The sequence below is a fragment of the Zalophus californianus genome, chromosome 9, assembly GCF_009762305.2.
Source record: "Zalophus californianus isolate mZalCal1 chromosome 9, mZalCal1.pri.v2, whole genome shotgun sequence".
Classification (NCBI taxonomy): Eukaryota; Metazoa; Chordata; class Mammalia; order Carnivora; family Otariidae; genus Zalophus; species Zalophus californianus.
The window spans coordinates 81,621,722-81,637,629 of NC_045603.1; the positions used below are offsets into that span (position 1 = coordinate 81,621,722).

A 15,908-nucleotide genomic window follows, 5' to 3' on the forward strand; every position below is an offset into this window, starting at 1 on the left:
CCAATAAACTTTTAGCCAGACTTATCAAAAAAGAAAAGAAAGGGGGGGTTGCCTGGGTGGCTCAGTCATTAAGCGTCTGCCTTCAGCTCAGGTCATGGTCCCGGTGTCCTGAGATCAAGCCCACATCGGGCTCCCTGCTCAGCAGAAAGCCTGCTTCTCCCTCTCCCACTCCCTCTGCTTGTGTTCCCTCTCTCACTGTCTCTCTCTCTCTCCTGTCAAACAAATAAATAAAATCTTAAGAAAAAAAATCCAGGACTCAGATAACATCAGAAATGAAACAGAAGTTACAACCAATACCACAGAAATACAAAGGATTATGAGACTACTGCAAAATGTTGTATACCAACAAATTGGGCAACCTAGAAAAAATAGATAAATTCCTAGAAACATACAATCTCCCAAAACTGAATCAGGAAGAAATAGAAAATCTGAACAGAATACTTACTAGTATTGAAATTGAACCAGTAATCAAAAACTCCCAACAAACAAAAGTCCAGGAGCATATGGCTTCACAATTGAATTCTACCAAACATTTAAAGAAGAGTTAATACCTACTCTTCTCAAAATATTCCAAAGAAAGAGAGCAGAAAGCTTCCAGTTCATTCTATGAGGCCTGCATTACCCTAACACCAAAATCAGAAAGACACTACAAAAAAGGAAACTACAGACTAGTGTTTCTGATGAACATAGTTGCAAAAATCCGCAACAAAATACTAGCAAATTGAACTCAATAGTACATTAAGAGGATCATTCACTACAATCAAGTGGGATTTATTTCATGGATGCAAGGATGATTCTATATGCATCAATCAATCCATGTGATACACCATATTAACAAAATGAAGAAGAAAAACCATACGACTATCTCAATAGATGCAGGAAAAGCATTTGACAAAGTACATCGTTCATGATAAAAAAAGCCTCAACAAAGGAGGTTTAGAGGGAACATATCTCAACATAATAAAGGCCTTATATGAAAAACCCACAGCTAACATCATAGTCAATGGTGAAAAACTGAGAGCTTTTCCTCTAAGATCAGGAACAAGACAAGGATGTCCACTCTCACCACTTTTATTCAACACAGTACTGAAAGTCCTACCCACAGCCATCAGATAAGAAAAAGAAATAAAAGCCATCCAGATTGGTAAGGAAGAAGTAAAACTGTCACTATTTCCAGATGACATATTGTATATAGAAAACACTAAAGACTACAGCAAAAACTCTTAGAAGTATAAATGAATTCAGTAAAGTCTCAAAATACAAAATCAATATACAGAAATCTGTTGCATTTCTATACACCAATAACAAACAGAAAGAGAAATTAAGAAAACAATCCAATTTACAAACGTATCAAAAAGAATAAAATAAAATAAATTTAGCCAGAGGTGACATACCTGTAGTCTGAAAACTATAAGACATTGATGAAAGAAATTAAAAACAATACCAAAAAAAATGGAAAGATATACCATCCTCATGGATTATGAGTTACTATTGTTAAAATATCCATACTACCCAATGCAATCTATACATTTAGGGCAATCTCTATCAAAATACTGCTACTTGTCAGGATAGCTAAAGTTAACAACACAAGAAACAACAGGTGTTGATGAGGATGCAGAGAAAGGGGAACCTTCTTGCATTGTTGGGGGGAATGTCAACTGATGCCACTCCGGAGAACAGTATGGAGATTCTTCAAAATGTTAAAAATAGAACTATCCAATGACCCAGAAATTGCAGTACTAGGTATTTATTTACCCAAAGGATACAAAAAATACAGGTTTGAAGGGATACCTTCACCCCAATGTTTATGGCAGCATTATCAATAATAGCCAAACTATAGAGAGAGCCCAAATATCCAGCAACTGATGAATGGATAAAGAAGATGTGGTATGTGTACACGTACACACACACACACACACACACACACACACACACACACACAATGGAATATTATTCAGCCATCAAAAAGAATGAAATCTTGCCATTTGCAATGACATGGATGGAGCTAGGGTGTATTATGCTAAGTGAAATAAGTCAGTCAGAGAAAGTCAAATACCATATGAGCTCACTCATATGTGGAATTTAAGAAAGAAAACAGATGAACATATGGGAAGGGGAAAAGAAAAAAGGAGAGAGGGAAACAAGCTAAAAGAGATTCCTTAACTATAGAGACAAATTGAGGGTTGATGGAGGAAGGTGGGTAGCGGATGGATTAGATGGGTGATGGGTATTAAGGAGGGCACTTGTTATGAGCACTGGGTGTTGTTTGTAAGTGATGAATCACTGAACTCTACCCCAGAAACAAATAGCACTGTATGTTAACTACCTAAAATTAAAAAAAATTTTTTTCACAGAACTAGAACAACAAATACTAAAATTTATATGGGACCACAAAAGACCCCCAAATAGCCAATGCCATCTTGAAAAAGAAGAACAAAGCTGAAGACATCACAATCCCAGATTTCAAGTTATATTACAAAGCAGTAGTAATCAAAACAGTATGGTACTGGCACAAAAACGGACACATAGATCAATAGAACAGAATAGAAAGCCCAGAAATGAACCCACACTTATTGTCAATTAATCTGTGACAAAGGAGATATGAACGTGTAGTAGGGAAAAGATAGTCTCTTCAATAAATAATACTGGGAAAACTGGACAACGACATGGAAAAGAATGGAACTAGACCACTCCTTACATCATACACAAAAATAAACTTAAAATGGATTAAATATCAAAATGTAAAGGATGAAACCATAAAACTCCTAAAAGAAAACACAAGCAGTAAACTCTTGAACAGTGACCTTAGCAATATTTTTCTGAATCTTTCTCCTCAGGACATGGAAACAAAAGGAAAAATAAAGTATTGGGACCATATCAAACTAAAAAGCTTTTGCTCAGCTTAGAAAACTGTCAATAAAATGAAACGGCAATACACTATCAATAAAATGAATGGGAGAATATATTTGCAAATGATATATCCAAGAAGAAGTTAATATCCAAGACATAGAAATAACAAGCAACTCCAAAAAACCAAATAACCCAATTAAATCGGGAGAGGAATTGAACAGACATTTTCCCAAAGATGACATACCAATGGTCAACAGACACATGAAAAGATGCTTGACATCACTAATCATTAGGGATATGCAAAACAAAACCACAGTGAGATATCACCTTACACCAGTCAGAATGAGCATCAAAAAGTCAAGAATAACAACTGTTGGTAAAGATATGGAGAAAAGGGAGGCCTTATGAACTATTGGTGGGATTGTAAACTGGCACAGCTACCATGGAAAACAATATGGAGGTCCCTCAAAAAATTAAAAATGAAAATACTAGTAATTTCACTTCTGGGTGTTTATCCAAAGAAAACAAAAATATTAATTTGAAAAGATATATGCACTCCTATGTTTATTGCAACATTATTTACAATAGCCAAGATATGGAAGTGATCTAAATGTCTACTGATAAATGGATAAAGGAAAAGTGGTGTATATATATATATATACCCAATGGAATATTACTCAACCATAAAAAAGAATAAAATCTTGTCATTCAGGATAACATGGATAGACCTAGAGGGCATAATACTAAGTGCAATAAGTCAGACAGAGAAAGACACCATTTACTTTCACTTATGTGTGGAATCTAAAAAACAAAAACAAAAAGTAAATAGACTAAAAAAATACAGAGAACAAATTGGTGAATGCCAGAAGGGAGGTAGGTGACAGGATAGGTGAAGTGGATTAAGAGGTACAAACTTTCAGTTATAAAATAAATAAGTCATGGGTATTAAAGTACAGCACAGGGAATATAGTCAACAATACGTAATAACTTTGCACAGAGACAGACATTAACTACACTTATGGTGAGCATTTAATAAAGTACATAATTGAAATGGGTCAACTATACATCAGTTAAAAAATTTAAAAATAATTTTTAAAAATGAAAAATTCTTTAAGAGAGAAAAAGAAACATACTTAAAAAGGGAAAGATGGATGCTTCCATCTAAGTTTTAATCATGTGGATTGGTTTTTTTTTTTTAACTCAGGTATTCAGAAAGTGCTTATTCCTTTATTGGAAGAACTAACATTAAACGATTAATATTTACCAGCTCCATTTAGAGATAATTTTTTCGCCAGTGATTCCTGAGGAGTAAAACATTCAGAGTTTTTATGAGACGTTGAATCAAAGTCAAGTGTTGATGCACTAAAATTATTTTCACTACAACAGTTTTTCAAATCCTTGTTAAAGAAGTGCTCCCCTTTCCTAGTCTGTGATACCCGAGATGTGTAATTCTGAGAGCTCTGTGATCTTGGCCTTGAGAGGTTTTCGGAACTTGTGAGAGGAATAGGGTATGTTGCATTCTCGGGAGAGCTGAGGTGAGAAATGGATGGGATTCTTGGAGACATTATTTGAGGAGATATAATGATGGCATCGTCTTTCTCAATACTTGAGAAACAAGTGTTGGGTGAGGGAATAGGAGTGGTTGCCATGTTCTTCAGTACCTTTTCAAAATCTTTCTTGGTGTTAATCTGTGGACTATCAAAACTGCTAGATTGATACTTGAGAATTTGTTGAACTGGATCTGAAATCTCTTTTCTCTTTTGGATGGCTCTGATTTTTCTACAAATGCTTTCCACTGGGTTATGCCGCTTGTCAGTGACCTTCCTCGCAGAAGCCATTGCTGACCTTCCTCCGATCATGCAGATGAAGTGGCTAAAGTGCAGGCAGAAGTAGACATTTTTTTTTAAGTTAGTATTGTCCTGACAATAATCTAACAACTCAATTTAGTCCTCAATCACGTGTGGAGGGATTAAGAGGTCTTTAAATGATTGGTTTAAACAACTTTCCGTGTGTTTAACTTTGGCACTTGAATTTCCTGAAAATAAACACAGCTAACACATATAAAATATTTGCCACATGCCAGGCATGGTACTACATCCTTTACATGTATCAACTCATTTCATTCTCAAAACAACCTTATGAAGTAGACATTACTATTATCTCCATTTCCAGGCAAAGAGAAAATAAGAGACATACCCAAAGTCACCCCAGATAAGTGCTGGAGCCGGATTTGATCCCAGGCAGTCCTGCTCAAGAGGCTGACTCCTAACCATATTGCTTTTCATTTATAATAATATGTCACATATGATGGTGATGGTAAGGATGCTTACAGCTCCTATTTGAGTACTGTTCTAGTTCTCATCTAATGAGAACTTACTATATATGCCCTGTGGAAATAAATCCAAAATTTTGCCTAAACTGGCAAAATTTAAATTAACCTAGGCAAAGAGTTATAATAGCTTGAATAGTTACAAATAGCTGGAGAGTTACAGAGTTTGAAAGTGATGATTTTTAGGACCTTAAGATTTCCATTCATAGATCTTTCTTAAAAAAATCCCCTCAGAGAAAATGAACAAAAGGTAGAGAAATTAAAAAAAAAAACTATAATTGGAAGGAGTATTTAGAAAGACTGGTATTTAGAAGGTACTCAAAAATCCTCAAAATCTGGCTTCATTTTACTCCAAGTTGACAACCACCAGCTCTAGCCAATGAAGTTCCCTCCAGCAGAATCCTTTACTAATTAGAGTCATGATCATCTCAACCTTTGTGTTGTCACTTGACAATACCCTCCTTTGCATATATTCAAGGGTTATTTTTCAACGCCAAGCCTAAAACACATTCCTCTATGGAAATTCTGGAATCAGTGTATACTCACTGGAGTCTATTCTTCCTGAACTCTCCTAGGTTTTATAATTGTACTGTATGTTTGTCATTTAATTAAATTTTGTCTTCCATCACTGGAAGACATTGTTTAAACTCTGTATGCATGTTGTTTCCTCAAAAACAATTTTAATTCTTGTATTCAAAAACCATGATGTGATTTTTTTCTAGATACACAATACATTATTGTTGGCATCATTGATAAGCCACAGTCATATGTAATACACACAATTACCAGGCTTGTAGATGTGTCCCCCAGCTCCCGTGAGTATTGACCCTCAACTCCTCACAGCTACCACCTTATCTGCAGAATTTGCCCTGGCCAAATGGGAGCTGTTCCTCGCTCCACTGGGAGGTTGGAAGTGATGTAGTGGGAATGACAGAAGAGAGTTCACCTGTGAATACATATGCTTTAAATCTATGGCTGACTGTGGCGAGGACACCGGAGGAGCCATCGAATTTCCTCATGTCAAGTAGAGTCTGTCAGTGTTCTCAATATGAAAGGACTGTTTGTCCCTTCAAGAGCCAGAGAACAGAAGTGCAGGTTGGGCACAAGGCTAATAGAAGCCCTAAAACTGGAACCTCAAACTCTCAGATCCTGTCTACCCTCCTTGTTGAACTCTGTAGTGGGAGGCCATTCAAGCCACAGGGAAAGGCTTTGCCTTGTGGGCATTTGTGACTAATCCAGATTAATGTTCCTAGCATACAAGACATGCATTTCTATTTGTAGTATATAAGACATGCATTTCTATTTGTTTTTCCAAGGCATTTTTCTCCTTTTACCATCTGCTTGCTAAACTCCCATGACTCACCTAAGTGACCTCCACTCCATGGTTTATGAACTAAACCTTAAAAAGAGTATACTTAAGACTCTGACTCTTCATGAACTAATGAACGTTCTCAAGATTAATTTGTTTTGCCTTTTCTAATATAAAGCACAACGTCTGAGTTCAAAAGATGTGATGATAAGGATTTCAAAATTTGGGGCACCTCCTCCATATATGGCCTGGAAACATCTCCTGTCTGTCCCGTACAAACCTTTTTTAGTTTTAGATCTCAACAGAAAAGGTTAGCTGCAATCTGCCATAACACTTAAAAATACAAGTTGAACTTGTGCAATAACTATCTTTGAAAAAGTACTAACTGCAAATTAAAAACTGAAAGTTAATTATATTTGCAAGATCAGTTGCCTGGAGTCTCTTTTATTTTTTAAGATATTATTTATTTGAGAGAGAGAGAGAGAGCACACACGAGTGAGAGGCAGAGGCAGAGGCAAAGGCAGAAGCAGACTCCCTGCAGAGCAGGGAGCCTGCTGTGGGGCTTGATCCCAGGACCCTGAGATCATGACCTGAGCCAAAGGCAGAGGCTTAACTGACTAAGCCACCCAGGCGCCTTCAGAGTCTCTTTTAAATGGAATTTCCTCTTTATCTTAGTTGATTGAATATTCACAGTGTAAAGATGGTATACTTGTAGAAATCCCAAAGGGAAGAAGTTTTTTTGTTTTTTAAGTTTATTATTTGTAGTCTCTACAACCAATGTGGGGCTCTAACTTACAACCCTGAGATCCAGAGTCACATGCTCCTCTGATTGAGCCAGCCAGGTGCCCCAGGAAATGCTTTTTGCTTTTAAATTCTCTGAACCTCAGTTGTACTCCATACTACTCATCCTTTTAGGCACTCAACCAATATTTATCAAGTACCTAGAAAGTGCTAATACCTCTGCTCCAGAGAGTATCTGCTCTCCTAAGACCTGTAGTCTGCAGGACATACAGATATGAACAAGCAAGCTACCGGGAATGCCACATCAAATCCAGGATGCCCAAGAAAATCTGAATTTCAGGGGCGCCTGGATGGCTCAGTGGGTTAAGCGTCTGCCTTCGGCTCAGGTCATGATCCCAGGGTCCTGGGATTGAGGCCCACATGGAGCCCCACATTGGGCTCCCTGCTCAGCCAGGAGCCTGCTTCTCACTTCTCCCTCTGCCTGCCACTCCCCCTGCTTGTGCTCTCTCAAATAAATAAAATCTTAAAAAAAAAATCTGAATTTCAGATAAAGAACGGCTAATTTTTTAGTATAAGTACATCACAAAAGTTGCACAAGAAAAACATACTGAAAAATTGTTTATCTGAAATTCAAATTTCACTGAGCCGCTTCTATTTTTATTAGATAAATCTAGCAACCCTAAAGCCCAGAGATAACCATATAATTACACACTGGGAAAGAAAAGTGCCAGGGTCTCTGGGAGCTTATAATAGGGGGTTATCCTAGTTTGGGAGTGAGGATGGAAAAATTGAGGGGCCTCTATTATGTGTCATGCACTGTGCATAATGCTATATTGTTTGCTAAATCATGGTTATAAACAGAACACTGGGACCACAAATCTGCTATAGGAATTTCCATTTAGATTCACATTAGCTGAATTTAAAATAATGTTAGAGATTATCCATACCAATTATTTCACTCATTTTATTTCTCATTGACTGAACTACACCTCATTGTTATTTCTAGAATCTGAGTCTCGTTATTGCCTGAATTGCTTTATTATATATAGTAAAATCTCTTGAGTCAACACTTTTTAACCATCTCCCTGATGATCCAAAGCAATGATTAAAAGCCTCCGAGGCCTGGCAACATCTATAAAACAATGTGATTTGGGGGTGGCTGTGTGGCTCAGTCAGTTAAGCGTTTGCCTTCGGCTTGGGTCATGATCTCAGGTCCCGGGATGGAGCCCTGAGTAGGGCTCCCTGCTCAGCAGGGAGTCTGCTTCCTCCTCTCCCTCTGCCCCTCCCCCCTACTTGTGCGCTCTCTCTCAAATGGATAAAATCTTAAAAAATAATGTGATTTGTTTCTTACCTAAAGTAATTTTACTCATTATGGATCTAATTTTCACCAGTGATGTAACTGCAGAGTTCAATATTAACCTCTAGGCATTTACACTCTGAGACTTACAGAAATCTCCTGCAGTTGTTCTGACTTCCTAAAGGAGTTAGAATAAATTCACTATTTATGTACAGTAGACAGTATTTCATATTCTTTAGGAATTGACAAACATAAGGACATAATTTGTATTTTTCAATATCCATATTCTTTAATCACTAAGAAATAGTTGAATTTCTTTGCAAAGATTTATACAAGATACAAAAGTAGCGTCCTTGAAAAAAGATTTTAGTGGTATTCAAAAGCTCTTTAAGAAAGTCTTCTGAATCAAACTCTAACTCAAAAGATTATGTTGACAATGTAATTATCTTTCCTTTAGCAACCATTTAAGTATTTTCTCCCTTTACTAACAATTATTTCTTGAACATTAAGCTTCCAAACTTTAGATCAGGTAGGCATATTTTAATAATCGTTCAATACTTAATTATGAAACTCAGGCAAATATTTCACCTGAGTCCCAGTTTTTGGAGATCTAATTAAGGCAAAACCCTTAAGTAAGTTATGTAAAATTTTTTTTTAAATATCTGTGTGTATATGTAGATAAACAAGAAATTCCTTTTGCCAAAAGAGCCCTTCACTAACAGATGCCAGTAAACTCTTCATGGAAACAGAAGAAGCATCTGTTCACTAAGATGTTCCCAGGAAAGTCATCTTTAGCAAGCCTAGTGCGAGGGCGGAGCATGGTTTTCGACTTAACCAGTAAATTTTATATTTGCCAAATTATACTGTTTTAAGTCTCTTTGTGACTAATATTTAGTGTAATAAAATAATAACACTTTTTTCTGTCCTAAGATAGGTGACAGCAGCTGTTAATCAAAATGATTTGCAAACCACAAGTCCCAGATTTAGTAAATTCTCAGCGAGTCTCATCTGCAAACCTGTCTGATTACTAATAAATGCAAGCTGGCATAGAATGGGACTCTCCCCTCCCACCATTCACTTAACCCTGTTATATTAAGCTCCTTGGCTGGGTCACACCAAACTTATGATAAACATCTCATACTGGAACAATTCCTGAAATAGCATAGTCACACATATGCTTCTGAAAACTCACTGTGCTCTTCTGTTTCAGTTCTTATTATATGAGGTCTGGTTTTCCTCTCAGAGACTGGGAGAAGACCTAAAATCTCTAACTGCAAGAATCCAGGTGGTTCCAAGTTCTTGGGGGGAATCTACAAAACCACATAACCTCTTTCCACTAACACACATGGCACATGACTAAGGCTGGAAATGACAATTCAGGACCTTAGGTATCCAAACGCCCCTTTGAAAACAATTCTAGGATTTGCCTGTGGTGAAAACATCTCTGGGGCTAATCTAGTTTCAGCGCCACAAGCGTATTGAGTTTGGGCCTGGGGGTGAGGAGAAGACAGAGGCTAGCCCTGGGATGGCTTTGCCTTGTTTAGAAGGGAATTTTTTTTTTTTTTAGAAGGGACTTTCTTGACCTTAGATGACTAAAGGCCAGCATCCGCCAAAGTTTAGCTGTTTACTTGGGGGAAAACTCACCACCTTATTTTCTCTTTACCAGCACTCCAAGAACCATCTTCTGAGAGCAGACTAGAGACAAGACCCGCAGGATCAGATGATTGGGCGGAGCTGACTTCCGCCGGGGCGCTCTGGAGCGAGCAGAGAAACTACCTACAGCTGGAGAAAAGGGAAGCCAATGATCAGCTGCACCTGCCGCTTGGGTCGCACCAAGATCTTGAGAGCGGGGGGGGGGGGGGTGAGGAAAGACAGAGGAGGAAGGAGGACCACTGCTTTGGATGTATCGATGCCATTTTGGTGTGCTCCCCGCCACGGTAATAACAACAAAATGAACATAACCCAGAATATAATCTCTGTAATCAGGATGGAGGAAAAGTCATTTTTTAACTAAATTTCGTACGTTTCTGTTGGGCCAAGTGCTGTATGGTTTCTAAAAACACTAATATTAATCATGACATCTCTTAAGGGACTGTCTCTGGTTTGGCAGACACAGTATGTCGACTACACAAAGTGCAATAATTAAGCAAAGAAGTGCACGGGCGGTACATTAAACTCCCTGGGAGGTCGGGACAGGGAGAGGACAGTGTGAGTTGAGAGGTGTTTTTTAAGTAGGTAAGACATAAACTGGGCTTTAAATAATACACTATTTGGGGAAGGTAGGGGCTTGGACAAACCTGTGAGGTCGGGAGACCTGGCAGCACTGGGTAAACAGAACCGCGAGGTAGGTGGGAGGTTGCAGAATAGTGAAAAAAAATGTTTAAGTCTACATAGGGAAGATACAGGCAGATTCAGACATGAGGGACCTTTTTTTTGTAATGCCATTTCCCATCCAAGAAATACTATGCAGGGGGAGGACAGACATCTTAGAAACAAAACAAACAAGCAAACCAGCTTCTGGGTTCCACACATACAAGAAACATCGTAACTGGAACATTTTGTTCTCAAGCTGCCAGTGTTGCTTACGGCCCCCTGGGCTTCTCTAGCCAGACCCCTCCTTCCCTAATCACATGCTTCACAGCCCTTAGCACTGGTGATTTCCTACTTCTATTTTCTCTCTTCCTCGCCCAGCCTGGGGTGCTCTGAAAATATTTTTGGAATATCTAGATTTTTATATTTGCTCCTATTCCTGTGGGTCATCATTTCTGTCCCCAAAGGAGAGCGAGGGGAAGTGTAGTAGTTCAGAGTTGGAGCTCTGGATTCAGATAACCTGAGTTCAAATCCCAGCTCAGCCCAATTAGTTTTGTGACCTCTGACAAATTATTTAACTCTGTGTTTCAGATTCTTTATCTGCAAAATCAATATTATGAATGACCTCCAGGGCTTGCTGCAGGGATGAGATGAGACAGCACATGTAGGATGCACTTTCTGAAACTCCTTTAATTTATTCAGATAGTAAATGTACTCTTAAAGAAAAGGAGTGCCCAGAAAGAACCAATTAACCCATTCCTCTCATTGATGTGCTCTGTTTAATTTCCCAGGAAGTTAACTATCATAACATCTGTGCTTGTGATCTTATCAACCCGCAGATACCGAAACCAGTAAGACCCAGAGAGAGTTCCCTGATAGTCATAAAGGAAGCTAGTGGTGGAGCCAAAAATAATATTAAAATTCTGAATCCACTAGACCATATCACCTGTCTGGCAAATTGTACTCTTACTTCCTGCTCCCTAGGAGCGTATTACACTTGATGTTTCTCAAAGTAGTGAAAGGAAAAGCCTGCACAATAAACTGCAACGGATGTGTAATGAATTAAATGAACATATTATTCCATTATTTATTTGTTGTTTGCCTCATAGGATCCTAACAGAATGTGCTCCTACTGTGCTCTCTGCCCGTGGACAGCACAAGCCCCAAAGCAGCCAGAAACGTGCCTTCTCCCCCAAAACAGCTTCTCCCACCCCAAACACATGCTTTGTGAACACAGGAGAGAGTATAAAGGGATAAAATGCAGACTCAGCAAAAACAAAACAAAACAAAAAAACAAAAAAACAAAAAACAAGACGGGGCTTTGGGTTTTTCGATATACTGGAGAGTTAATAACAGCAGGGTGTTTACCTGCCAAGTCATTTCCCCTTAAGGCACGTTGACCCTGACGTTGCCAGACCTGAAAGTAACTGCTTGTCTTGTATCCAAGAACCACTGAGGGACACTGCAAGGAAATGCAATCTTATGTAAGTAGGTGAGAAAAAAAAAAGAAAAGATGTATTTACATGAAACAATATCCCTTTCTAACTGTCTTTAATGTGGCTAGACATTAGCAGCTCAATCTCTGAGATTAACTCTGGTTGATCCAAGGGACACACTGTCCAACCAAAAGTAGATCGAAAGGGATGGAAGGAAGGGGGCACTATTAGAAGAAAGGAAAGAAGGAAGGAAAGAAAACTAGATAGTGGAATCCTCCTTCAGTATAGCCAAACATAACATACATTTTATTTTTCAAAGCCCACTCTATGTAAAATGTACTATTTCTTATAATGTATTCTGAAATGCTCTTATATTCTAGGTGCCATCATCTTTAAATCACTTTTAATTAAACTTCAATAAACAAAAGCAATGTCTTCAGGAAGCCAACTTTCATAAAGACACTATCCCAGAAAGAAAAGGATTGGAAAGTAAGTGATCTATGGGTCCCATTCCGAAGTGAACGTTTTGAAAGAAAATTTGGCAATTCCTTTTTGGAGGGAAGTGGAAATAAAGCAAGGCCCTGAAGATACCACCAAGATACATATTAGCTGAATGAAAATCATCCGTTGCCTTTCCAGATCTATCCAGACGTAGAGCAGGAGTAACAATCCTCGCTTGGCTCTATACCTCTGCCTTCCCGTGGCTCTTGCTGGGGATGGTAATGGCTTCCTAAAGCCATCATGCCAACACCAGGGGGTGCTCCCTTCTTCCTACTGTTTCTCTTAACCCTGCCCACACCTTCATGAGTGAAATTCTTTTCAGCCTCCCCTTTAAAAAAAATGTGCCATCTGTTTCCTAAGGGACCTTGACTGATATACACTAAAGGATAATTTTGGTTGTCATGTAAATTTCCATAGCCCAAAATGGTTGCCATCCACATTACACAAAAGGCATAATACCTCTCTCGTTTTTTTCTTTTTTAAGATGTTATTTATTTGAGAGAGAGTGCACGAGCTGGTGGGGGGGGGGGCGGGGAGGCAGAGGGAGGAGAAGGACAAGCAGACTCTGCTGTGCAGGGAGCCAGATGCAGGACGATCCCAGGACCCTAAGATCATGACCTGAACCGAAGTCGAAAGCTTAACTGACTGAGCCACCCAGGTGTCCCCATAATACCTCTCCTAAAATATTTTGGTTTTATTTTTAAACTCTGTGCCTTTTCTTTTGTTTAGCCTTTACTTTTGGTTGTGTACATACAGATAATTCAAAGAAGGAGATTTGACTAAAAGGAAAAAGAAAACTTCACCAACCTTCTTTTGAAAATTTTAATAGCTATTGCCAAATCGGTTTCCATAGAGATTATATCAGTTTATCATCTTGCCAACAATCTGTGAGCCTGCTTTGTTCCATGCACCCTCACAATGTGTTGATCTTTGCCAATCTGATAGGTGAAATATGGCATCACGCCATTTTAATTTGCATTTCTCTCTTCATGAATATGGTTTCATGTGTTAAAAGCCATTTGTATTTCTATGCTCTGTTTGTTTGTATTCTTTGGCCACTTTTCAATAGGGGCTTGATTTTATCAACTTAGAAAAGCTCTTTATATATTAAGAAATTTATTTCTTTTTAATATGCATTAGCAATTCATTTGTACAACTGTCATTTCTATTTCTGGTTTATGCTATTTTTGCCATGCAGAGTTGTTGTTGTTGTTTTTTTAAATACAGTCAAATTTCAACCTTTTCTGTGTGAAATTCTGAGTTTGTGTTAGCCTTAGGAAGTCTTTCCTGACTCCAAAATCACACAAAAGAATTTCCCATTTTTTTTTCTAGTACTTTCATGACTGACTACATTTAGAATTTATTTTGGTATGTAGGCAAATAGGACTTTACCTTCATTACTTTTCAAAGGGCTACCCAGTTTTTCCAGAAATTTAACCTACAGATATATTTGCACATATTTACAAATGTAAATATAAAACTATTTATTATTGTTTTGTTTGGAAAGGCAAAATATTGAAAACAATCTTCACCCTTCAAAAGGGTACTGGTTATATAAATCACAATTCATTCACACATTAGAATAAAATACAGCTGTTTAAAAGAAAAAGCTTTTAAAAGTACTAATATGGAATCCCAAAATTATGTGGTCAAGTTATAAATTGATCCTAAGATAAAGAACAGTACTTACATCATTTCTGATTAAAAATATACAGTACAAACACAAAGCGAAACACACATACACATAAATACAGGAGAAACTAGAGACAATGATAACCCTGGGAAGGAAAACTGGCAGTTCAAGGAAGGGGTAGAAGAGAGATTTAATTATTTCTGTATATTTTTGTATCATATCTATGTACAATATCCTCGTTTTAAATAAGTACAAAAAGAATAAAACAGTAGATTTTTAAAACTCAAATCGTTATTTTTGGGTGGTTGATCCATTACCATATAATGTAGATTTGTAAGATAATGTCATTTAGTGTTGAAACCTGATTTTAAAGTCAGTAAAACTTTTTTTTCTTTTAAGATTTTATTCATTTATTCATGACAGACAGAGAGAGAGAAGCAGAGGGAGAAGCAGGCTCCCAAGGAGCAGGGAGCCCGATGCAGGACTCGATCCCAGGACCCTGGGATCATGACCTGAGCTGAAGGCTCAGGTTAAGACACTTAACCATCTGAGCCACCCAGGCAACCGGTAAAACTCTTTTTAAACATATATATGAAAGTGTGGATCGGTAGCACCCTCTGCTGGTAATGAGTTGAAATTCAAGACCCAGAAATCATTACTAAACCTACCTAAGGTTTCTCGTGCTCTATTTTGTGATTATTATCAACTGCTCAAAGAGTGTATCATAAGAATGATAATATTTTATATCACAATTTTTAGCAATCACTGTGGGAATTTGCTAAGGTTAAAAAAATCACACACTTTTGTAGTAGTCCATAATTCTAATGTTTTGTTATCTGAGTGCAGAACTCCACTTTTCATGTGGAAATATTAATAAAATAATAACTATTTTTAACAATTTGTATAAAAGTGAGCATTATTGTATATGTTTGTCTTGTCAGTCTACATATTTTGCTCAGTTCTCAGCATTATAATTAATTCATTTGACAGATACTGAAGACTTTGTGTGTGTCAGGCATGTCTTAGTGCTGAGGACACACAGTGAACAAAACAGACAAACTTCTTGCTCTCATAGAACTTACTTCCTACCAAAGGAGACATAAAGTTAACATAATTGACAAAAATATACAGTATGTTACACTCTGATAAATTCTGAACAAAGAAAAATAAAGGGAATGTGAAGAATGAGTTTGGAGGAAGGCTTGCAATTGTAGATGGTGAGCCAGGGAAGAGCTCACCAGAAGGTTAACGTGAATAAAAACCTGAAGGAAGTGAAGGAACTAGTCAGAGGAAATGCATCCAGGCAGAAGAACAAGTGCAAATGTCCTGAGGTATAAATTTGCCAGGCATGTTTGAGAAACAGCAAAGAGGCCAGTGTGGCTAGAGTGAAAAGAATAGAAAAGAATAGTAGGAAATGAGGTCAGAGCATTAATGGAAGAGACAGATTATGTAGGGCCTTAAGGTTATAGAAGGACATTGACTTTTACTCTGAGTGAGATGGG

The 15,908-nt window shown here is 37.8% G+C and overlaps 1 protein-coding gene across 1 annotated transcript in view; it reads right to left on the minus strand.

Annotated features, from left to right (window-relative positions):
* The window catches only part of LOC113922300 (inositol 1,4,5-triphosphate receptor associated 2-like), a 34,695-nt gene extending 24,438 nt beyond the window's left edge, over window positions 1–10,257 (minus strand). The window contains exons 1-2 of the mRNA XM_027594252.1: window positions 10,171–10,257; window positions 4,115–4,722 (exon numbers count right to left, since the gene is read on the minus strand). Of these exons, the coding sequence (XP_027450053.1) occupies window positions 4,115–4,709 (595 nt within the window). The 5' untranslated portion in view covers window positions 4,710–4,722; window positions 10,171–10,257. The remainder of the gene's footprint in view (window positions 1–4,114; window positions 4,723–10,170) is intronic.
* Between the last annotated feature and the right edge of the window lie 5,651 nt (window positions 10,258–15,908).